At 41.9% G+C, this 25,336-nt stretch overlaps 1 protein-coding gene across 1 annotated transcript in view; it reads left to right on the forward strand.

Annotated features, from left to right (window-relative positions):
- The window catches only part of ADAMTS17 (ADAM metallopeptidase with thrombospondin type 1 motif 17), a 349,550-nt gene that overhangs the window by 199,667 nt on the left and 124,547 nt on the right, over positions 1-25,336 (forward strand). Inside the window, exons 13-14 of the mRNA XM_068273566.1 lie at positions 10,395-10,561; positions 13,659-13,786. Of these exons, the coding sequence (XP_068129667.1) occupies positions 10,395-10,561; positions 13,659-13,786 (295 nt within the window). The remainder of the gene's footprint in view (positions 1-10,394; positions 10,562-13,658; positions 13,787-25,336) is intronic.

A 25,336-nucleotide genomic window follows, 5' to 3' on the forward strand; every position in this document is an offset into this window, starting at 1 on the left:
ATGGTCTTCTTAATTTTCCCAGTAATATGTGGGCAGCTTCATGATGTCATTTGAGATTAGCCAGTGCTCTAATGCACTGTGCTGACAGTGTGAGGCAAAGATAAGCACTGAAAATTAAGTGAATGGACTCTTGACCTGAGTTTAGTGAAAATAAAAGCTCGCTGCTGGCAGCCTCACTCCCACAGTTTTGTGAGCCAAACCTAAAAACCGGAAAATGAGGTGGTGCACGTGGTCCAGCCATTTGTGCAGTAACTCTGTCTTGTAACTGAGCAGGATAAAACACGCAGGTTGAACAGTACTGCAGTGTCAGCCAAACTTTGTAAGTTCTTGTCCAACTCTGGAGTTTGTGCTGGAAGATCTCCCTGTATTTCTTATCAAGCAGCTGTTCCTTCAGTCATTTCTTTGTAGCAGATGGGGCAAAGGTTTCTGGATTTTGTTTGCAGGGCTTAAAGGAACCTAAAAACAAATAAATATGGAGGTGCCATTACGATCTATTTCAAAATCCTGTCTGGCTATCATGCTAATGTTCTGAATTCAGTAGTTTCACAGTAACACTACAAGAAGCATGCAGTCAGTAGAGTCGGAATACTTGATCCAGATACCTGGTTCTATATCTAGTTCAATGATCCAGAAAGTACATAACAAAGAGGATCAGCAGGAAAGCCAGTTGAGCAATAATTTTAAAGCCTTAGTTCAGCTTCTCTTTTTCTAAATACAAATAATATTAATTTTGCAATCCTTAGCGATACGTAAAATTTTGTAAATTGCATGTATCTAATTTTTGCATTAAATACATGGCTGATAGGCCTATGATACCGTTTACTGTTCAAACAACTCCCACCCTGCTGTTGACATGTGTCTTATTGAATAACATTGTCACGTAGGAGCATAGAGACAGACACCACACTGCTTAACATGTAAGCTGTGCACCCTGGCTGCGATTGACAGATGAACCTGCACAATGGTGCCACTGTCATTTCTAGTACAGGAACTGAGAGATGGAGCATTCACATATTACCTTTACTTCATGACCTTAAATAATAGTTCTGGCTATTCTTCGCTACCTTATGTGATCCTCTAAACATGCCTATTTAGGGTCACTGACAGTGGCCACATATTTGCATGCTGTATGTGCAGAGCCCTCAGCATATGATGTGGTTGCCTGATCCAGTGAGGTTTGAGCGGGATCTTGCCTTTTTCACAGTGGTTGCCCCATTCTCATATACCAGTGATGTGCCCCCTCTCGTAGGGGCTGTTGTTGGACCTCTCTAGGTCACATGACATGGTTTTAGAATTCATATAATGGGTGAACGGGTGGAAATAAATGAAATTAGGAAACATGTTCAGAACAGAAAGAACTCTGCAGCCATATCAAAAACGCTGAGGTTCAAGTAGTGCTTTAAAGAATACCAACAATATCAGCCTTCACTTTCCTCTCACATCCTATTCCATTTCAACATAAGCAGAACCTAAACTTAGTGCTAGTACTAATTTCCACTCTTCTGCATCCATGGCTTTCCCCTTCCATTTATAAGTGTGTGTAGATAGTAGTGTGCATGTACACAAACTCTGGCAGTGTGCTATGGCTAGCAGTGCCAGCATTTTCACATACTGTATTCTAAAATCTAAAAGTCTTCTGATAGCTAAGAACATTAATAAAATTCTAAAGTTTATGAAAGATTTTTAAGAGTACAAAATACAGTACAGAGCTTCTTCAATCTTGGGCTTGGGCTTAAAAACTTGCCGAAGTGTCCTTCTCAAAGCCGACTGTAGAATATTGATTAACCTCCCTGGCGGTACGCCGTTTCAGATGCTGCGTCCATGGGAGGATTTTTTTAAATAAAATTTGATCTAAATGCTTAAACTAGCACTTTGCTAGCTAACTGTGGCCCCCAAGTCCCCCAGCACCGCTCTGATCCCCCCAGGAAGCGTCCTCTATATTGCCCTCTGACGAAAGACTGGTTGTCTGAAACGGCGCTGTCAGGGTAATAGATATTCCACCTTGATCTACTCAGTATTGAACTTTTTGCATGCTACACTGCTCTGATGCAGTTAGGCAGTTCTGCTCATTGCTTCTTTGCTACCTTGCCGCATATCCTGCTGTGATTACTGCATTGTTTACATGCAGTTTGCCTACTATCATATGTGCTGTACTCCTTTGTATCAGCTTGATGTACTCTTTTGTACCAGTTTGATGTTTATATGTAATTTTGTATTGTGATCTTTCTATTTAATACAAACTTTTGAGCATTAAAGTGCTTGGTGTGCAAGTCACTATTTTATTCTATGACGATCGGACATGACGTCATGACATCATGCGCAGTCCCGATCCTCCCCATAGCGAAGCTTGGAGCTGATTGGGAGGCTGCGCCATCGCGGCATCCCTGGGGGGTACATATAACGGCGGTGATCGGGGGAGAGCGGATGGACTTGGGGGGCATCGATAGCTAGCAAAGAGCTAGCTTAAGCATATGATTCAAATTCTCCGGGGGCCATGTGATCCTCTCCAGCGGCCAGCCTGAACGTAGGTCAGGCTTACCGCCAGGGAGGTTAAGGAACTTTACCAATATTCTACCTATTGGCAGCCTAGAGCCCAAATTAACACAAGCCCCTGTAAAAAAGCGGACTCTGTCAGACTGGGGATTTAGAATATTATAAAGAAATGCCCTTTCCTGTCAGGTTTACTTTAAAACATTACTCACTTTTGTAATTTTATCTCTCTGGTTATATTCCAGTTAAGAGTACAGTAATTTTGCATCTTGATTCCTTCTAGTACATTCTCTGGATGACATCACCACTGCATACATCCACTGGTCATTTTCTTTGTAATGTAAATAGAAGCATATCGCAAGAATGCAATATTTTTTTTTGGGGGGGGGGGGGGGGGGAGGAGAACAGTTTATCACTGTCAGGTACTTATTGGCAGTACCGTTAACCGGTTTAGTTACAGAGCCTGCCTGTATTAGTTTAAATGTGACATCATAGTTGTTGTAGCATAACTGCTTTCACTGATCCAGAGAACTTGCTGATGGCATTCCGTGGACTCAGCACAGAAAAGATCCCTTCGGGGCAGATTGAGCGAGGTCATATGAGATGAACCAGCTGCCCATAGTGGAATGTAGCAGTTGGTCCTGGATTCGCTGAGAGGGCATGGATCCTGTTTTTCTGTTTCTATATTGCTTTGCAATGCAGATTGCTCTGTAACGGCAAACAAAACAGTACAAAGGGTCATGGAAGTTGACAGGCGGTGTTGGCAAAGAATATCAGATTTGTGGTTTCCAGCACTCTACTTATGTTTTGTGTGTGTTCTGTGTGTTCTAATGACCTTATCCTTAGCCAGATGTAACTCCCCCCCTAGTATAGCAGAGATTCACTCTTATGGAGGCAGGTTACATAAAATATAGTATACTCATACTGGCTGCAAAATAGCATTCATGAAAATTCATATAGCGCATCAAAAAATGGGGTGTCACTCACAGGAACTAACTGAACTATAGTTCAGGGATGATCAATGAGATGCAAATATTTCCAAGTTTATGTAATTTTTTTATGCAAATATATGCAACTTGAAATTGGACCAATCAAGTTCCACCCAGGTTTAAACTGTTGGTCCAATTTCAAGCTGCATATATTTGCATAAAAATTTACATACATTTGCATAAACGCTGAAATATTTGCATCTCATTGATCATCCCTATTGGCAGTGCATCAGCATAGATCAGTTTTATTTGCAGTATTTATATAGCATTGATGTATTGACACACTTTGCAAAGTATATCGGACAATTCAGATCATCGGCTCGAAGAGATTTCTAAATAAAATATTTTCCTGTCCTTCTGGTTAATTACTGGTCATTTGTCAATAGTATATAGTTGCTGATGAGGGTTGTCAAGAATCATTTGCATATTTCTTCTAATATTGAGAAAATTGTTGCGGTGCTAAAATGCAATTACAACCTGTACCATTTATCATGCTGAAAATGTGCATAGAACGCCTTTTTCAAGAAAAACTAAGATTTCAAAATCATTTCACATTCCATTAGTGCTGTAATCTCATTTTATCATAGATAAAGACTTCACATCCTGAGTTCAGGAATCCATTAAGGAGATTTTTGAATAGTACAAAAATACTCAGTCTCTTTAAAGCAGACCTTGACTCAGAACTTCCTTTCTGCTCTTTTTAGATGAGCAACAGCATAATAACCTTTAAAACATAATTTTCTTATTACAGCTTACACACCTCCTGCAATAAATTTGCAGTGTGTCTACTCCCTGCTTTCATGGAAACAGACAAGGGGTTAACATCCTGTGTTTACATATTAGCTGTGTCTGCCGAGGACTGCCGAATTTCTGTGCTGACACAGCTGAGCGATTAAATTACACTTGAAGATGAGGGGGAATTAGACAGGCTCTTCTCTCTAAAAACACACAGGGTACATTTCTCTCTGTTTTCCTTGTGTCCTGTGCAAGAGTTCAGGTCCACTTTAACAATAAATGGTTTTCTAGTTACCAAAGCAGGAAAATGTCTCCAAGCAAGTGCATCACCGTGCCAACCAATTATTAATTATTGTAATTTTATTGTTTAAGAAAAACAATATGCAGAGCTGTACATAAAATGTTAAGGGCTGAATGGGTTGAAGGAATGTGTGTGCCCAAAACCAGGGTATTTTAATGGGGTATGTTCCTGATTTGGTACTGAAATGTACGGTAATTAAATCACTCAATGAATGAATGTTAATCAAGACATTTGTAAAATGACTTATAAAAGGCATTGTAGGCGACATAGATTAGAAAATGACACAACATCACCCATACCAGGGCACTGCCGAGTTGGCAAAAGGCTATATGTACAAATGAGTGGGAGCACAAACTATATGGGAACAGGATGTGCAAATGACCCGCTTACTCCAGTTACAAGAACCACTCCCTGTAAGGACATTCATATATAGTAATGACATCAGGGCATAACTGCGCCCAGTTCCATAAAGATCAGCTGGCAGCCAGTGAATAACAGCTGTGTGACCTATCTGTCCATAGCAAATTATCCTGAAAGGCTTGGGGATCGTGCTGTCATTCACATTGGTGTTGTTTTACTTTTGACGTGTGAGGGGAGCAATGTTTTTACTCTTGGACAGCATTGGGTGCCACTCTTCCATGAATTCCATGTTTGCCCAGTTTTCTTATTTTGCCATTGTGAACGCTGGCCTTAGTAGAAGCCAGAAAACTGCAGAACTTTCTCGAGGAGTGTTTTGAGACCTTTTCAAAGTCTCTGTGCAAAGTAATCCTTTGATCGTATTGTGATGTTGTGAACACTGGCCTTAGTAGAAGCCAGAACACTCTGCAGTACTTTCTCAAGAAAGTGTTTTGTGACCTTTCCCGAGTGTCTCTGTACACAGTAATCTTGTGATCATGGCATGATGTTCTTTGGGCAGCAGGCTACTTCGAAGTAATGCTAAGGTTTGTCACAGAGTGACATTTAGATTCAACAGGGCAACTACAATCAAGCCTAAGCTGTGTGCCAAGAACTGAATGTATGTATCAGTTAAATCTAAAAGTAGTTGGTTGATTGAGTACTCAACACATTTACCCTTTAACATGTGTGATATGGGTGTTTAACCTTGTTCTTTAGATGAAGGATAGCAAATGTTTTAATAATGTCATAATGATGAGCCAGTCGATCAAATGAGAGGAGGAGTAAAGAGAATAGGAGTGTCAACTACAGTATTCACAGTGACAGCTGCACTATGGAGCATACCAGAGCTGCTGTAGTGCTACCCTCCTGCTTATTACAGAAATCATCTGTTGCTACAATGGGTACAAAAAGTGGGGGACGGTCATAATAAGTGTCATTCTGGCAATTCTGGCACAGAAAGCAGGGTTGTACACATTGAAATAAGAGATTCTTATCAGTTCAGACAGTGACAGTTCATGTGTGCTCATCTTAGTGGAGTGGTATGTACTGGGGTTCTGGGGGAAGGGAGCAGAGTATCCTTTGCAGTGGCAGAGGACAGGGTTTTACATCATTTTATAATGTTGTTCCTCCTCTCTACCCAGTATTCACACTCCTTCTTCCATCAACCCTTTCTGAACCTTGGGTGCAAAATTGTAGCCTTCTGACATAGTTCCACTTGTCTCTAGGTCTTTGTAACATGCCATATCATATGCAGTCTTCCGCACAGGATATTAATTTTGAGGTGAACTGCTGTTGTCATATATTTTTAAACTTAAAGCGGAACTGTAAATTGGTATAAAACAAAGTGTTTCACTTACCTGGGGCTTCTGCCAGCCCTGTGCATCCTTCCTGTCCCACGACGGTCCTCCACAATTCTCCGATCTCCCACCGCCAGCTACTTTCTTTACTGTCGACGGCAACTGAGCGCCCTGAGCCAGGGCTCAGGGCGCGCAGGCGCAGTTGCCATCGACTTACAAGTCAACGGTAACAAAAGTAGCTGGCAGTGGGAAAACGGAGGATTATAGAGGACCAGCGCAGGGACAAGAAGGATGCACAGGGCTGGCAGAAGCCTCAGGTAAGTGAAACACTTTGTTTTATACCAATTTACAGCTCCGCTCTAAATTTTAAGGGGTTACAGTTGGTGACCATGGACATGTTGCAACCTTTGGTAGAGATCGTTCTAAGTACTGTAAGAGTAATCAAATATTATCTTGCACTTTATGCAAAGTTCAATCTTATAAAAAATACTCAGCTCCACTACCCAACTAGCTGAATCCATCTTCCTCCGTTGGGTGGTGAGTATTTAGCTTAACCTCCTTAGCGGTAACCACGAGCTAGACTCGGGGTGGAAAACCACAACTCAGAGCAGTAACCCCGAGCTACACTCATGGTAGCCGCCGGGAGGTCCATGCAGAGCGTTGCGCACAGCGGACGATTTCACTCACCTCCCAGGCGATCCAGACGCTGGCGACCATTCCTCTTCCTGTCCATGGAGGCTCTGAGGGTAACACACATGTCTGACCCTCAGAAAGGAAAGAATTTTTCAGTATACTTGAGAAATGTGTAAAAGCAACCAACTACTATTTTTTCCCTTCATCTAGGGAATCAGCAGATAAATGTTGCACATACTGTAGTATCAAGGAATGCTTCAGAAGGTTTAAAGAGATTGCAGTGAGGATGGACAGATCTTTTGCCACTTCCTGCTGAGAGATAACTATGTTTATAAGTATGCATAGTTAATCTATACTAACGTTTTTGTGACTTTGCTTGGTGATCCTGTATGGCCGTAAGTGTTCTCCACTAAATCTTTGACATCACATTGTATCTGACATGTGAGAAGGGCATGCAGTTGAAATGGTCTGCAACACCAATGTAAACTTTAGCCCCCTGAGAGATGAAGGCATGTCCTCTATGCACAAGTGCTATTTGGATTGGCAGCCAAACATATGTGCTTTTTTTCAATTTGCTTTGCTCAGCTAGAAAATACCTTAAAAAAACAAGCGGTATTTCACTTTTAATGTTCTTCTAATGATAGCTTTGTGCTAGTCTTGTTTGAGTTAAGTCTTTGCACTGACATTCTGGCTCGGTTTACCGTTGTTTCAGAATTTTTTCCTCGATTGTTGTCTAGAGTTCCAGTAGAGTTGTAAATGCATCTCATAAATCACTGTAATGAGCCAGTTGTATTAGCAAGAGAAGAAAAGGAAATGTAACACTGTTGTGTGAATAAGCGTAGCATTAGCTCATGGCCTTTTTCAGATACAGATTTATTAACCTCCAGACTGAAAGCCTTCCAATAAACATGAATCATTGGCCTGGAAATTATTTTACACTGAGCTGAGCAGGTACACGGCCTACAGTGCATCACTAAAGACGATGAGCACAGCAGGGCACATCCTTTTTACTCCATAAGCCAGTGGTTCCCAACCCATGTGCCGCGACACATAACATGTGTCGTGGCAGCTTCGGGTATGTGTCGCGGCTCTGTCGGAGGGGAACAGTGCAGTGGAGGGAGAGCTGTGGGCAGCGGCGGAGAAGGGGGCCATCTCCCCCCCTTCTCTCACCTTAGAGTGCTCTGCCTTCCTCGTTCTCCCCTCCGATACTAAGTGTGGCGGTGCTTGGCAGCGGGCGGGACTTACCTTCCGTGTCGCTCCAAGCGCCGGCCTGAAGTTCTGATTCTGCAGCCGCTGCTCTGGTCTGGATCAGGCCAGAGTAGTGGCAAATCATCCCGCGCCGGCGACGAGACCAGACGGGACAGAGACACGGAAGGTAAGTTCCGCCCCTCTGCCAGCCACCGCACTTCGAGGGAGGGAGAGCACCCTGAGGTGCCGCTCTCCTTCCCTCGCTCTCTCCTCCTGGGGGGGGCACCTGGCTACATATACTGGGCACATATATCCCTGGCTACATATACTGGGGACATATACCAGGGACATATACACCTGCCCACATATACTGGGGACATATACACCTGCCTACATATACTGGGGACATATACCCTTCAAACACAGAACCTGACTAAATCAGAATACACAAAAATATCCCCAACTGGGACTAAAATTTAACTTTTATTCAAATCGCATAAAATTTGAGCACTAACACTAAAGTTAAAAGAACATGATGTCTGAATAGAAATGCTGAGGAGACTATAGTAGTAACAAATAGTTGAGAGGACTCCTAGATGAGAAACCTCAAAGTCTTCCTAGCAAGTCTAAAGTACATATAAGATCACTACCCCCACCAAAAACCCGACATGTTTCACTTCCCGAGGGAAGCTTTTTCAAGGGACATATACATAAGTGCTGAGTGCAGAACGTGCTAAGGTGCAAATATATACAATCATAACATTTCAGTACATCAAGATAGCGTCATGGCTATATGATAGCAGCCAGGCATATACCCTTGCCTACATATACTGGGGACATATACCTCTGGCTACATATACTGGGGACATATACCCCTGGCTACATATACTGGGGACATATACCTCTGGCTACATATACTGGGGACATATACCGGGGACATATACACCTGCCTACATATACTGGGGACATATACACCTGCCTACATATACTGGGGACATATACACCTGCCTACATATACTGGGGACATATACCCCTGCCTACATATACTGGGGACATATACACCTGCCTACATATGCTGGGGACATATACCCCTGCCTACATATACTGGGGACATATACCCCTGCCTACATATACTGGGGACATATACCCCTGCCTACATATACTGGGCTACATATACTGGGCACATATACCCCTGCCAACATATACTGGGCACATATACCCCTGGCTACATATACTGGGGACATATACCCCTGCCTACATATACTGGGGACATATACACCTGCCTACATATACTGGGGACATATACACCTGCCTACATATACTGGGACATATACCCCTGCCTACATATACTGGGGACATATACTCCTGACTACATATACTGGGGACATATACCCATTCCTACATATACTGGGCACATATACCCCTGCCTACATATACTGGGCACATATACCCCTGGCTACATATACTGGGGACATATACCCCTGGCTACATATCCTGGGCACATATACCCCTGCCTACATATACTGGGCACATATACCCCTGGCTACATATACTGGGCACATATACCCCTGGCTACATATACTGGGCACATATACCTCTGCCTACATATACTGGGCACATATACCCCTGGCTACATATACTGGGCACATATATCCCTGGCTACATATACTGGGCACATATATCCCTGGCTACATATACTGGGCACATATATCCCTGGCTACATATACTGGGGACAACTGACTGTTTGTCATTATGTGCATTTACTGGTGAAAAGCTGGCTCTTATTATGTGCATTTACTTGTGAAAAGCTGTCTCTTATTATGTGCATGTACTGGTGAAAAGAGGTCTCTTATGTGCAATTACTGGTGAAAAGAGGTCTCTTATGTGCAATTACTGGTGAAAAGCTGTCTCTTATGTGCATTTACTGGTAAAAAGCTGTCTCCTATTATGTGCATTTACTGGTGAAAAGCTGTCTCTTATTATGTGCATTTACTGGTGAAAAGAGGTCTCTTATGTGCAATTACTGGTGAAAAGCTGTCTCTTATGTGCATTTACTGGTAAAAAGCTGTCTCTTATTATGTGCATTTACTGGTGAGAAGCTGTCTCTTATTATGTGCATTTACTGGGGAAACGCTGTCTCTCATTACGTGCATTTACTGTGAAGTCTGTCATTACCTGCATTTACTGGTGAAACGCTCTCTCTTATGTGCATTTAGTGGGGAAACGCTGTCTCTCATTACATGCATTTAGTCTACGTGTCACGGAGATCTGAACGTTTGGTTTGATGTGTCACGACTCCAAAAAGGTTGGGAACCACTGCCATAAGCAATCAGGTCCTGATTATGTCATTTCCTTATTTGACAGTCCGGGACCAGGAGGTCGTAGCTGCAAAGGGGCAAGCGTAGAGCACATGGTGTGCGAGAATTCCCCATGTCCAAAAGGTGGTTCAAGCTTCAGGGACCATCAGTGTCAATCCCATGACCGCAGCAGCAACAAGAAGAAAAGTCTCTTTACGGCTGTAATTATGGATGGTACGTTAAATACATTGCCAATGCCTGTTTTTTTCTCACTTCTGTAGCACTTCTTAGAGAATAATGATACTGTACCCTGACCCCAAAGTGACCCCATGGTCACATACGTACTTGAGCCATTTGAGTGCCAGACTTAAAGGGAATCTGAAGTGAAAATAAACTTAAGATATAATAAATTGTATGTGTAGTACAGCTAAGAAATAGAACATTAGTAGCAAAGATATGAGTCTGATATTGTTTCCAGTACAGGAAGTTGTTATCTATGCAAAAGAGCTTCTCTGAGCTCTCCTACCAAACTTGGTCGGCTACAGTGCGGTTTTCTGAAGCACTTATACATCAAAGAAACCGTGAAAGACAGCTTCAGATAAGATTTTATGGCAGGGAAGTTCACAGGGTCATTAGCTCTGCTCTGTTTCATAGTTAAAAACGCAGAATGTAGTTTGTAAACTTCAAATATTAAAGAATGATGCAATGTATAAAAAAAGCAATATAACTGAAAATAAAAATATGAGACTTTTCTTTGCTACTAATGTTCTATTTCTTAGCTGTACTACACATACAATTCATTATATTTCGCCTTCACTGTTACTTTAAAGGGGAACTGAAGTAATAGGGATACAGAGGCTGCCATATTTATTTTCTTGTAATCAATACCAGTTACCTGGCAGTCCTGCTGGTCTATTTCTCTGCAGTAGTATCTGAATAACACCAGAAACAAGCATGCAGCTAGACTTGTCAGATCTGACTTTAATTTCTGAAACACCTGATCTGCTGCATGCTTGTTCAGGGGCTATGGCTAATAGTATTAGAGGCAGAGGATCAGCAGGGCTGCCAGGCAACTGGTATTGCTTAAAAGGAAATAAACATGGCAGCCTCCATATCAGTTCCCCTTTAATATACAGATTTAATCTGCAAGTAGACCCTTGGATTGTGGGAGGAAACCAGAATACTCAGAGAACCTCATACAAATATGGGGAGAGCATACCACCTTCGTTTATCATGTTCCTTCATGGAAATTAAACCTTAAGAAATTCTAGTCTTGTAAGCAAGGCTTTTTCTAGGCATAGGCTTCCTACACAAGTGGTAGGGGCACGCATTGCACCCTCTCGCTGTGGAACTGAGGGTCCTAGGTAGGAGTTTTCCACTGCTAAGCAATGCACTGGCCTTTAAGCCTTCAGTTTCAGCTGACCTTAGAAGCCTGCAGCAAAGGAGGTGGAAGTAGACAAGAGAGTCTGCACCTTACTTGGCAGAGAAGAGAACTTGGAAAGCTTTCTTCCTTTCCACTCTACTAGAGAAAAACACATTTGCTGCTGTTAGGGTTGTGTTTTTTAGCAACTATGAGCAGGGAGAGGGGTAGCTGGAGGGCAACAGAGAGGTAAGTAGCACAGTGCAAGCAGCATGGTGGAGAGGAGACAGACAGCATCCTGCTGGTTATAATGAGCAGTGCAGTTTTTGTATTTCCTAACTGTACATGTAGTGGTTTAGTATGTCTGTGTACGCATGATGAGCATTCATGCATAATTGTATTTGTAATTTTTTTTTATATAGTAAAATCATATTCCTATTTACTATTAAGTGGTGCTGCTGCAGGGTCTTTGGGGGACTAATTGGTAGGTTTTATTGTTATCATTTGGTGCCATGGGCAGAGCATCTCGCTTTACCCACACCCCGCAAAAATACTATGATTGCACACTTTGATAAAAATAGTCCAATGTACAGTTTCAACCTTACCTCCTACCTCACCTGCTACTGCAGGCTTGAAGGCCAGTGCATTGCTTAGTAGTGGCTAGATAGTGTACTGGTTAAGGGCACTGCCTTTGACATGGGAGACCAGGGTTCGAATCCTGGCTAGGGTCAGTACCTATTCAGTAAGGAGTTCAAGGCAAGACTCCCTAATACTGCAGGGTGGCCTCTTGAGCGCGTCCCAGTGGCTGCAGCTCTTGAGCGCTTTGAGTCCGCCAGGAGTAAAGCGCTATATAAATGTTCGGATCATTATTATTATTATCGGATTATGTATGTGTGTATATAGGCATGTGTGACACTGAGTGTCAGCAGTGCAATCCATGTTAACAAGTGAAGTCAATGATGACGTAAAGGCTAGGGCTAGGCTCAGGTGACAGGGTTTCATTAGGAAAAGGGTTGTTTGTCAGGAAAAACTTCTGGCTACGGTTATCAGAGCAGTAGCAGGTGACGTAGGAGGTAAGGTTGAAACTGTACATTGGACTATTTTTAGCAAAGTGTGCAATCATAGTATTTTTGTGGGGTGTGGGTAAAGCGAGATGCTCTGCCTATGGCACCAAATGATAAAAATAAAACCTACCAATTAGTCCCCCAAAGACCCTGCAGCAGCACCACTTAATAGTAAATAGGAGTATGATTTTATTATTATGTGTGGTCATGTCATGTATACATTCAATCGTCACTATTTTTTGTATATTAAAAGCATACCCCTATTTACTACTACAGTAGGGAGCACCTGTTGTAACCATGATTTCTTAAGCAGAAACAGAAGTTTGCAGGGAGCTAATAGACCATTTCTGGTTCCTGTCAAACTGGAATTGGTATATTCACTGATTTTGTTACACACTATTTCTGGTCACCATATAATCGATTACAGTTACTGGGCCAAAGATTTACAAGACTCTTCCGTTGGGATATCATAAGTGATCCAACAAACTCGACTGAATTTCCTTTACTTTTAGCTATCATATTTAATTTTGAAACATAGTGAGGGTTACCCAAAGATTGGTAAATTAACAGATGTGCGCAGTCTCAAGCAGACGACAACGTTTTGTGTGTGTGTGTGTGTGGGGGGGGGGGGGGGGTTGCTTGTTTTGTGTTTTAATCATTATTTAATTAACTCAGTGTCCTGAATTGTTTTTTGTTTAATATTTCTTTTTCAAAGCAAATCTTACATTTCTTTATAATTTGATATGCCCTCTGTGAGTTTCCTAAATAGTAAACACTTCACACCAGACAATGTTTTCATTATATAATTAAATGAATCTGTTAGATATAAAGACATATAAAACTACAAATATTGTTAAAATGTAGCAGAGGGTTATTGATCGATTTCACACCATTTCTTTACTTGTAGATAAACCATGTGAGCTGTACTGCACTCCCGTTGGTCGTGAGGCTCCAGTGCTGGTGGCGGAAAGAGTCTTGGATGGAACACCATGTGGTCCTTATGAGGCCGATCTTTGTGTCCATGGCAGGTGCCAGGTGGAGTAGTTCACTTATCTTTTCCTAATTTCTAGCTGTGACTGAAGTAGAAGATATTAAATCCCTTCTCATTTCCTCTGCAATTTCAGTCTCCTGATCCCCGTGTATTGTGTAGTGGCAGCATGCCTTACCTAATCCATGGCTCCCAGCCTCCCGCAGGGATCACAGTCACAGAGGATCTACTCTTCCACAATGCTCCTCAAGTGACGGCTTCTGCTCATCGCATTATCAGTAGAAGCCATCACTAGGGGGAGCTGAGCAAGACAGGAGAGGTCTGCAATCCCTGCAGGAGCCATGGGTTAGATAAGAGACACTACTGCTAAACTGCTACTTATACTGGGGGGGGGGGGGTGGGGGGGGGACAGAAGATTAGTACAACACATTATGCTTGTACACATGCTTGTAGGTTGAACATTATCGATAGGAAAATGTCAGGTCTGCACTTGTGTCAATAGTTGCAAAAGTACTTTATTGGCAGTTGTGAAAATGGCAGAGACAGTCTAATCATATGTGAATTGGACTGTTTGTGACATTTTTTAATTTTTTCAGTTACGTCCGGCAATAAAGTACTTTTCAACTTTTGACACAAGTGTGCAGATCCTTTGGACAGTTGACAGAGCTTGATGCATCAGGGATCCTGCGCTGTGTGGCTTCCACAATAGTACTACAGGAGTAAGCTATGCTATGCAATATGCATTAAAAACATGATCCTGAACAAGGTTTTAAATAACTGAAATACAGGGAGTGCAGAATTATTAGGCAAATGAGTATTTTGACCACATCATCCTCTTTATGCATGTTGTCTTACTCCAAGCTGTATAGGCTCGAAAGCATATTAGGTAATGTGCATCTCTGTAATGAGAAGGGGTGTGGTCTAATGACATCAACACCCTATATCAGGTGTGCATAATTATTAGGCAACTTCCTTTCCTTTGGCAAAATGGGTCAAAAGAAGGACCTGACAGGCTCAGAAAAGTCAAAAATAGTGAGATATCTTGCAGAGGCATGCAGCACTCTTAAAATTGCAAAGCTTCTGAAGCGTGATCATCGAACAATCAAGCGTTTCATTAAAAATAGTCAACAGGGTCGCAAGAAGCGTGTGGAAAAATCAAGGCGCAAAATAACTGCCCATGAACTGAGAAAAGTCAAGCGTGCAGCTGCCAAGATGCCACTTGCCACCAGTTTGGCCATATTTCAGAGCTGCAACATCACTGGAGTGCCCAAAAGCACAAGGTGTGCAATGCTCAGAGACATGGCCAAGGTAAGAAAGGCTGAAAGACGACCACCACTGAACAAGACACAAGCTGAAACGTCAAGACTGGGCCAAGAAATATCTCAAGACTGATTTTTCTAGAGTCTTGATGGGCCAGATGGATGGGCCCGTGGCTAGATTGGTAAAGGGCAGAGAGCTCCAGTCTGACTCAGACGCCAGCAAGGTGGAGGTGGAGTACTGGTTTGGGCTGGTATCATCAAAGATGAGCTTCTGGGGCCTTTTCGGGTTGAGGATGGAGTCGAGCTCAACTCCCAGTCCTACTGCCAGTTTCTGGAAGACACCTTCTTCAAGCAGTGGTACAGGAAGAAATCTGCATCCTTCAAGAAAAACATGATTTTCATGCAGGACAATGCTCGATCACACACGTCCAAGTACTCCACAGCGTGGTTGGCAAGAAAGGGTATAAAAGAAGAAAAACTAATGGCATGGCCTCCTTGTTCACCTGATCTGAACCCCATTGAGAACCTGTGGTCCATCATAAAATGTGAAATTTACAAGGAGGGAAAACAGTACACCTCTCTGAACAGTGTCTGGGAGGCTGTGGTTGCTGCTGCACACAATGTTGATGGTGAACAGATCAAAACACTGACAGAATCCATGGATGGCAGGCTTTTGAGTGTCCTTGCTAAGAAAGGTGGCTATATTGGTCACTGATTTGTTTTTGTTTTGTTTTTGAATGTCAGAAATGTATATTTGTGAATGTTGAGATGTTATATTGGTTTCACTGGTAAAAATAAATAATTGAAATGGGTATATATTTGTTTTTTGTTAAATTGCCTAATAATTATGCACAATAATAGTCACCTGCACACACAGATATCCCCCTAAAATAGCTAAAACTAAAAACAAACTAAAAACTACTTTCAAAAATATTCAGCTTTGCTATTAATGAGTTTTTTGGGTTCATTGAGAACATGGTTGTTCAATAATAGCATTATTCGTCAAAAATACAACTTGCCTAATAATTCTGCACTCCCTGTACAATAATAGAAACTATGTCAAGTGTTTATGCCGGATCTTTTTTTTAAATGATGTTACATTTCATTCAAACATCAGATACTATTCTGTGTGGAAAATATACATTAATATAGAAAATCCCAAAGGCAGCAAATACTTTTTTTCAGGTTTCTGTAAGGGCTAGTTCACAGGACAAATTGCAAAAGCAATAACAAGCGCTCAGCAATTGCAATTTTTTTAAAATAAATTTTCAAGCAATTTTACAGTGATTGTAAAAAATGCTACATGTACCGTGTTTGTACTAAGAAAAAATTGAATTGCTGCAGTGGGAACACCTCCATTGCATTACATTGTTATCTAAAAAGTGCTGCATTGTTAACTGGTCCCAATGCATGGTAGGTTTTTTACTTCTACATCGGAATTATTAGGGGAACAATGGACAGTCTTGGATGACTAGATGATCATCTCTTTTCTTCTACTCTGCTTCCTAGTAGTAAATGTGTGCATGCACATATGATGACCTTTTTTCTTATTCCTGGTGTTTCCCAACTTAAAGGGAAGGTTCAAGCAAAATAAAAAAATGAGTTTCACTTACCTGGGGCTTCTACCAGCCCCATGCAGCCATCCTGTGCCCTCGTAGTCACTCACTGCTGCTCCAGTCCCCTGCTGGCAGCTTTCCGACCTCGGAGGTCGGCGGGCCGCATTGCGTACATTTTTACGCATTCCCGCCAGTGCAGGAACATTAACAAATACATTTTTACGCGTTACTGGTTCAATGCGTACATTTTTACGCATTGAACCAGTAATGCGTAAAAATGTATCTGTTAATGTTCCTGCACTGGCGGGAATGCGTAAAAATGTACGCAATGCGGCCCGCCGACCTCCAAGGTCGGCAAGCTGCCTGTGGGGGACTGGAGCAGCAGTGAGTGACTACGAGGGCACAGGATGGCTGCATGGGGCTGGTAGAAGCCTCAGGTAAGTGAAACTCATTTTTTTATTTTGCTTGGACATTCCCTTTAATGAAGTGGGTATAGTAAAGTGGCCACTGTCTGCTCTATCTTCTGCCCATTTCCTCTACATAAAGCCCTTTACTCACCACCTGACGGGCCCTGCGAAGTGCCCTTGACTACGGTCGTCAAGCAACGCTTCTTCCTGCTGTATGCATGGTGTTACGCGACGCTACACATCGGGATTGAACGAGACTTCAAGCGATCGCGGTTCTTTGCGTGGGAGTCGTAGGGGATCTTAGTGAACCGATCCGCTGTGACGGTTGTTATTGCGACGTTCGTGTGGTCGTGTGACTGTACCCACATCACGATATCGTGGATTCGACCACTCAGCATTCAAAAAATCACCGGGAAAAGCGTTAGGAAAATCGTAACGTGGGTACATAGCTTGACTGCTGGTCTGATTGCATTACCAAATGTCCCCCTGCAAACCACTCACTGCTGCCAATACCTGTAGCAATACTTTGGAGCCATAATTGGTATGTTAAACTCTGCCACTCATTGATTACTGTGTTTGTACAGAATGAATGCATTTCTTACCAAGTGTTTACAGTCTGATGTGGAATGTGAGCTAAATCACCACCAGTGAAATGTTGCCTTCAACCCTTTTTGACCAGGTGACATTTGTTTGGTGAAAGTATCACTAGGCAACTGCATAGTTTGACTGCCCATGTAAACAAGTCAATACTCGCTCATCTGTGATTTGTAGATAGGTATAATTATTGCTCTCTGCAGTATCCTTCCCTTTGGTTAACTCTCCTGCTTGCTGGGTAGAGACAAGAACAGATATTGATATTTAGAGCTAGTGTACGCGGACCTTTGAGCTCTGTTTAATGTCTGTGTAGAATGAGTTTGACTGCGGGTCAATGGCAGTTTAGTGTCAGTTGATCAGTTTGACTGTGGATTGACCCCAGTTTCTTGTTCCCTTGTATAGTTGGGACATAAGATGTACATAAACTGAAAGTGAGCAGAACTCAAAGGTCTCTGTGCACTTGTGCTTAAAGAGTTGCCACAGAGAGGATAGTAGTAGGTTGTTTGAAGAGAACAAGAAGAGACAACAGGAGCCAGCCAAGACTAGTGCCGCCACGCTATATCAACCTTGGTATACAGTGTGCAGACTGTTGTTTAGAGGAATTATTATTATAGTCTATAAAACACAAGCATCTGTAAGATTCTCATGTCTCTTCAGCAGGCAAAATCAGAAATACGTTTTAAAGGGAACCTGAAGTGGCAGGGATAGGGAGGTTGGCATATTGATTTTTTTTAAACAATACCAGTTGGCTGTCCTGCTGATCTTTCTAGCATCAGTAGTGTCTGAATCACACACCTGAAACAAGCATGCGGCTAATCCAGTCATACTTCAATCAGAAACACCTGATCTGCAGGTATGTTCAGGCTCTATGGTTAAAAACATTCGAGGCAGAGGATCAGCAGGGCAGCCAGGCAATTTGCATTGTTTAAAAGGAAATAAATATGTCAGCCCCCACATCCCTCTTACTCTGGGTGTGTTTTCATTTCTTTATGGATGGGGGAGGAGCAGTTTGAAGGCTGATTTAGTATTTTGCTGTGCACTCATCCTGTAATAGTTCCTAGATGAAAGTTTACATTATTGGCCCATACTGCTGAGGTTTCCAGGCTTGAAGATTATACAGCTGCTTCAGTTTGAAGAATATTTTTAAATGTAGAAAATGACTTTACTTTTTATAACTACATAAAATAAATAGTGGTTCTTCCTAAAAGCTACATTCCAATATAAATTACAGACTGTTTCGAATAGAAAGACCCTTAATGCTATATCTTCTCATAACTTCATAACAGGCTAAAATGTATAATGACAGATCTTTTTAACAGAGATTGCATAAGTATATACTCAGGACCACAGAGTCACATAGCAGACTGAGCACTGCTGACTGCTCATCGGTTTTCTGAAGCCATCTTTAGCCTCTCTAAATAGTTTCATCCTCATTGCAGTGATTTTCTACGGGGCCATTCCAGCCCAAGCAGTGGAAAGGTGCTGGCTAGGAGCTGTCTTAAAGAAAACCTGAACTGAAAATTAAAAGTCTTACCTTCCATGTAGTCTACTGCTCAGTGTCTTTCTCCTGTCCTGTGTCCTGTTTGTTCACTGTGATCAAGGGAATTTTCCATCCTCCATTTTGAAAATGGCCATTACCCATAACAGCTTTCAGGTCAGCACACAGTTAAACTGTAACATCGCCCACTTGAGCCATAGGAAACATGGACATTACCCGGTACATCAGTTTTCCTCTCAGCCTTAACTGACAGCAACTGATATATTTCAGATCTGACAAAATATTGTCAGAACTGGAAGGGATTATTGTCAGAAGAGAATGGTGAGCTTCTGAGAGGAACTGATGGCAAGGTAACTATGTAATGTTCATTTGAAGTTACCTCTTGTGTTTATTTTAAATATTTTTACCCAGTACAGGTTCTCTTTAAGGTGGCCACACACCATACAATTTTTAAAATATCTTTTCAATTCCAGAATTGCAATCAATTTTTATGACTGGTTGATTGTAACATTTAAAAAAATCTGACCAATGTACCACACACGTGTTCAATATTCACACAATTATGAAAAAAATGATTGAAAACTCTGAGAAAATGGCTTGGAAGTATATATAAGGGAACTGACAATATACTCTACACCATTCAATTTTCATAAATTGATCATAAAAATCCAGCACTCCCGATAGACTTTCATCAATAAAAAATGGGAAACCCGATCGGATTTCTTGCTCGAATAAAAAAAAAAGCGTTAGCTTTTTCAGAAAAGCTGATTGTTTTTATCGAATTGCCCTAAAATCAGATCATTCTATTGCATCGTGTGTGGCCACCTTTACTTATTTCTCAGAACTTGGACTTATCCAGTTTATAAACTTCACCCCACTAAGGGCTGGTTTTCAGGGATTTGCTGACAGCTGGCGATCAGCAAAGCGCTGTTGCTAATTGACCCCTATGGGATCATTCTCACTGCAGGGTTTGCAATGTGCATCAATCACAAACATCCTGCATGCATTGTTGGGGGCGATTGCAATTTGATTCTCATTCTGTTGAACGGAAATCACGAAAGTCAACTTGAAACCGCAAACACTATTGTGATTGATTAGCAATTTGTGTTCGTAGTGGGAACTAGCCCTAAGTGATCACTGCGCGTAGTGCCCACTTTTCAAAAAGGAGCAGATTTGGGCTTTTGATAAGGTTTTATCAGAATATTTTTCAGTAGCTCAGATAGCTATGTTAAAAAAAGCATTGTGATTCTTTTAATTGTTTTTATAAGTTGTATATTAAAAATGTGATTTTGCCCATTTTTTTTTCTCTTAAAAAGACATACAAACACACTGCTCAAAAAATGTATTTTTATAGTGACTGTTTAATTGCTTTGAGTATCACATTTTTAGTTAATGTAAACCTGAAACATAAATGGGAGAGAAATTCAAATACTTACCTCAGAAGAAGGAATCCTCAGGATCCTCGAGTCTCCCCAGGTCCTCCTCCCGACCACCGCTGGACACCAGGAACCTCTGGAAGTTTGCGCCTGCACTCCCATCTGTGGACGAGCACGGCTGCACTATACAGACACAGGACGCCTCATGCTTGTGCAGTAGCGTGGAGCCCTACAGCTTGCTAGTGTGCAGGCTGGAGCCCTACTGTGTCTGAGCAGTGCCACCACGGTCGCTCATAGATGGAAGCACAGCCACGCTCACTCTTTCACAAGCCTTTGTCAAAGAGGGTTTTTTTTTTAGTAAAACACGGAGATACTAACAACACTGTACAGAAGAGAAGCTGGAGAAGTTTTGATCAGCAAACTTCTGAGTGCTGAATGGCCTGCTCAGCAGTTTTAGAGTTTGGAGAGGGATCGGGGAAAGCTCTGTGCAGAGCAATTGAAGCAGTTACTCTCAAAGGCTTCAGCCCGTCATTCTAAGCTTGTCCCGCCCACTTCTTATTACTGAGTTCTGTTCCCAGCATTAGGCATAATAACAAAGTGTGCTTTTCCAGCATTATTGTGTTTAACAAGTCCAGCTGCTCAGGGCAGAAATGTGGGCTCACTGTGCCCATTAACTTAACCTTTCTGGTACCAGAAAGTGCATATTTTTATTTGTGAAGTACTGTTAGTATTGACCTTCACATACGTGTAAATAAAGTCAAGTTTGAATGTACCCATACACACATCAATGTGATTGAACCCTCTCCATTCAGAATCTGACCAGAAAGGGTTCCATTCTCTTCACACACTGACATTCAGTAAGTTTGAAATCATACTGAAAATCGACCAAACCACAGCTGTTCAGTGCAGTGTGATGCTACGGCCCATCAATCGACCACTACTCCTGCCCCGCATACGTATTATGTTACGCCCCACTGGTGAGTTGGGTGTGCACTATAGTATTTGTTTCTAAACCACCTGCTTTGCTCCTGCCCCGCCCCCAATTAACAGGAAGTGAATTTGATTGGTTCAGTTCCAAACTGCAAACAATTTGCATTACATTTTCATGTGAAGCTAGAATTATTTACCTGGATTATATAAGTTGATAGTAATGATTGCCAAAGGCAAACAACATTATTATTATTGCTTTATAAAGCGCCAACATATTTCATGAATAACCCAGTATATAATCCTGGGTTCAGAAATGATGGTTGTACACTTGCAGTAACATTCAAGCCAAAGAAGTAAGGACTTTTATAGTCAATCCAGCACTATTTGGTTACATTACAAAAGCTTTGCATTGCAGGTGGTGGGTGTGATTGCAATTTCATGACTGCTGTTTCTCTAAACATTTTGCAGTCCTCTCTGTACTTTGATACCAGGTGATGGTTGACAACTTTTGCCACTTAATAGCTTACAATTTCTAAAGGAGTCCAGTCTAGGTTTGCATGTAATTGCAGCTGAAAGGTGCTTGTGACCAGCAGCTGGGAGGCTGAACTGCGCAATAAGTGTGTAGCTCAACCTTCTGTGGAAAACAGCGTATGCATGGCAAACTCTTCACTCACTATTGGAGTGTAGATGAATAAGTGATTATTCATTACTCTTTCCCACTACACGTTTACTTGAGAGAGTTCTACTTTAAGGAAGTGGTTTTCACCATACCCAGCATGCTCTTTTTTCAGTTATCTGTATTTTTTAGAGCAAGCACATGTTGTAGTTGGCAGCAGGGCACAGAGTTGCCATCATCACTGGTAGTTGACATGCAACAGACTGCAGTCTATTCCTAGTGATGTCTCAGTTCTATATACAGTAGTTTTCACATACACCGAGTGGGTCAAAAATGTTAGGCACCCTCTAATAACGAGTTGGTCCACCTTTAGCTCTGATCACAGGCGATATTCTTCTTGGCATGGACTCAACAAGATGCTGATGCAGTTGCTGAGGAATGTTGGCCCATGCTGATATAATGGCAGCTCTAAGTTGGGTCAGATTGGATGGTGGAGTGTCCAAGCTTCGAAGTGATCTTTCAACGTTGTCCTACAAACGCTCAATAGGATTAGGGTCAGGGGACTGAGCTGGCTATGGAAGCAGCGTAAACTCTGGTTGATGTTCCTCAAACCAATTTGAGATTGATCGAGCATGGTGGCAATGGCCCACATCTTTTCCTATTTTTCTGTAATACCAAAGGCACTCTTGATGGTATCCTGCTGCTAAACCCTATCCTTTGCAAAATCCATCTTGTTGTGCATTGGGAAATGCTTTGTGATGCACCTGCATTGAATTCAGCTTTCATTTATCATGTTGTTGCCCTTCTGTTGCTGCAGAATGTGCATACTACTCTCTTTTCACCTTTCTCGTTCACCAGCCTTTTTAGACCAGAATAGTCCTTATCGCTTGAAGTTTTTTTTCTCAACTGACATTCTGAACACCCGAGATACTGTTGGGTGAGAAAATTAAGATTTGTCATTTCAGAGATGCTAGCGCCAGCTCTTCATGCACCAATGATCATCTCTCTCTTTTATAGTCACCTAAATCTTTTGTCTTACCCGTTTTGACATTAACTTCTGTGATAACTGCGTCGTCCGAAGCTGAGCTTTCCGTATGTAAGGAACTCTGCATAGTTACATCACTGTTGGACTGGTTTACTTTCAAATAACGGGTGTCTGTAATTTTTTTCCCACTCTGTGTAGTTCAGCTACCCTTTTAAAGCAAAGATCACTTTTACTTTGCATAAGCATTTAATCTAACATCCATATCTACCAGTAATTGATACATTTGGCTATTGTATCCTTTGGGTGTATAACTGTATTCTCTTGGGGTAATTTTTCAGACTTGTGATACATACTATGCATGAGTACAGCCAGAGAGGCTGGAGCATGAAATGCAGAAGGAAAACTTGAGCAGTGCACAATATATGTTCCGCGTTCCAGAAAAGTGACAAGACTGAAGCTAATTCCTGAACTGCTTCCCTCTCACATATCTGAGTTGTGCGCAGCTTTCAGTGCTAGGCTCAGGCCAAGACTCCAGTGTAATTGGCGGGATGCAGCACACAAGCAATATTTCAGGCATAGATGGATAGAGTAAGTGAAGGAGAGCTAAGCAGATGCTGGCAAATATAGGGTGTCAGTAGAGTCTACAGGGGAATTTGACCCAATTAGTTCTAGAGATGAAACTGGTGTGTTGATAAATGAAATAGATTTCCTAATTTAAGAGTTGGAGTTATGGGGGATATAAGATGACAGTTGTCTTATCAGACCTGGAGAAAATGACATGTACATGAGTATGATACAATACTACTGGCCAAGTGCCATCAGGAAGGGAGGGTTACAAATGTCCAATCACTGCTGTTTCCTTACTAATTAGTTGGTGTCTGCTGTTTCTGCTTATGGCTTTCCCTTGCCCCATTGTTGCTTAATGCTGAATTAAACTGAAAGGTGAACAAGGCAACTTTTCAAAGCTGTCATGTTGATTAGTGTAAATTATACATATGACCTTTGGAAATTAACTTTTCAAATGTAAGATCCCTGCGTGTAGCTGTGCAGCTATCTACACAAGCTAGTTTCCTGTCAGCCGACGTAGGTCTCTCACCACTTACTTCCCATGAACTACAAGTCCACCTCCTCACAAACAGGACTCTAGGCTCCTACTGTTATGGAGAGGTCCTGGAAATGTAGTCTGGCATCTATTGATTTTCCTGCTGTTAAGGTTTGTACACATGCTAAAGTCTTCTGAGGTGGCTACTGATGACCACCTGTGCCAAGAATCTATTGTGTGTATGGCAGCCCTTGACCATCCTCAATGCGTTGGCAAGAGGTCTAGCCTGACAAACTCTGCCTGACGCTGTTGTTTTCCCTGCTTACCCCTCCCACTCCACCATGTGCCTCTCTCTATCCCTCCTCCTCAATAACATAATGTGTCCCTAGCCTGCAGGCTATCGACGTGTCGTATAGCCTCTGCCACAAACTATTGCTAGAGGGATTGTTTCCCTATTCCTGTCAGGCGACAGTTATCTCCAAGATTTAGTGGCACATGGTCACACCTGATTGAGCAATCCACCAACTGAATCCATAGTAATGGAAATGCTCTGCAATGTAGCTTACAAGTGCATTGGACCATGAAAGAGTTACCTTGTCCATAAGTTTGCTGCTATGTATTGCTTGTATTACTTACTTATTACTTACAAGCCTGATTTTCTGTGTGCCTTCGGTTCGGTTCATACTGCATGAATCAAAAACTGAGCCTGTAAAATCTGATCCATTATCCGCTTTGAACAGATCTGATTTTAACATTAGGCATCAGTTTTTCATCTGTGCGTTCTGTTACCTGTCGCCTCCTGCTCCGTATACTCGCAAAGCATTTGATGGATCCGATGAATCGGAATTATCGCAGACTCCATATACTTGCATTCCGTTTGCTGGAACGGACTGAACAAATCTGCCACGAATGGACTCATGTGAACAGATTCTAATGCTTTGCATAGAATCTGGGATCCATTCTCTTCTGCTAAACAGAACTTTTTTGTGATCTACTGTCTGTAACCTAAGAAGAGAAGATCTGCTGAGTGTGTGGAAAAGTAAGTTTAACTTTCAGACCCTCCCACACATATCAGACTTATGCTACTATGACGCTGGACGAATTCTTCTTTAATGAATGTTATCTCACCATTTAGTTAATTCAGTAGTTATTTGGTCCAGCATCCAATATCTCTGTAAGTACTTATTGTTTTGATATAGACTGCAGGTATTCTCTGATTACACGTATTGTGAAGCTTGAGAGGGGGGAGTAAAGCAAAATCTAAATCTGCATATTACTTCATCTGCACACATTTCTGTAGCTTCTGATCATTTTGAAATTCTCTTTTCAGTTCA

Source organism: Hyperolius riggenbachi, chromosome 3 (genome assembly GCF_040937935.1).
Source record: "Hyperolius riggenbachi isolate aHypRig1 chromosome 3, aHypRig1.pri, whole genome shotgun sequence".
In the NCBI taxonomy this organism is placed as follows: domain Eukaryota; kingdom Metazoa; phylum Chordata; class Amphibia; order Anura; family Hyperoliidae; genus Hyperolius; species Hyperolius riggenbachi.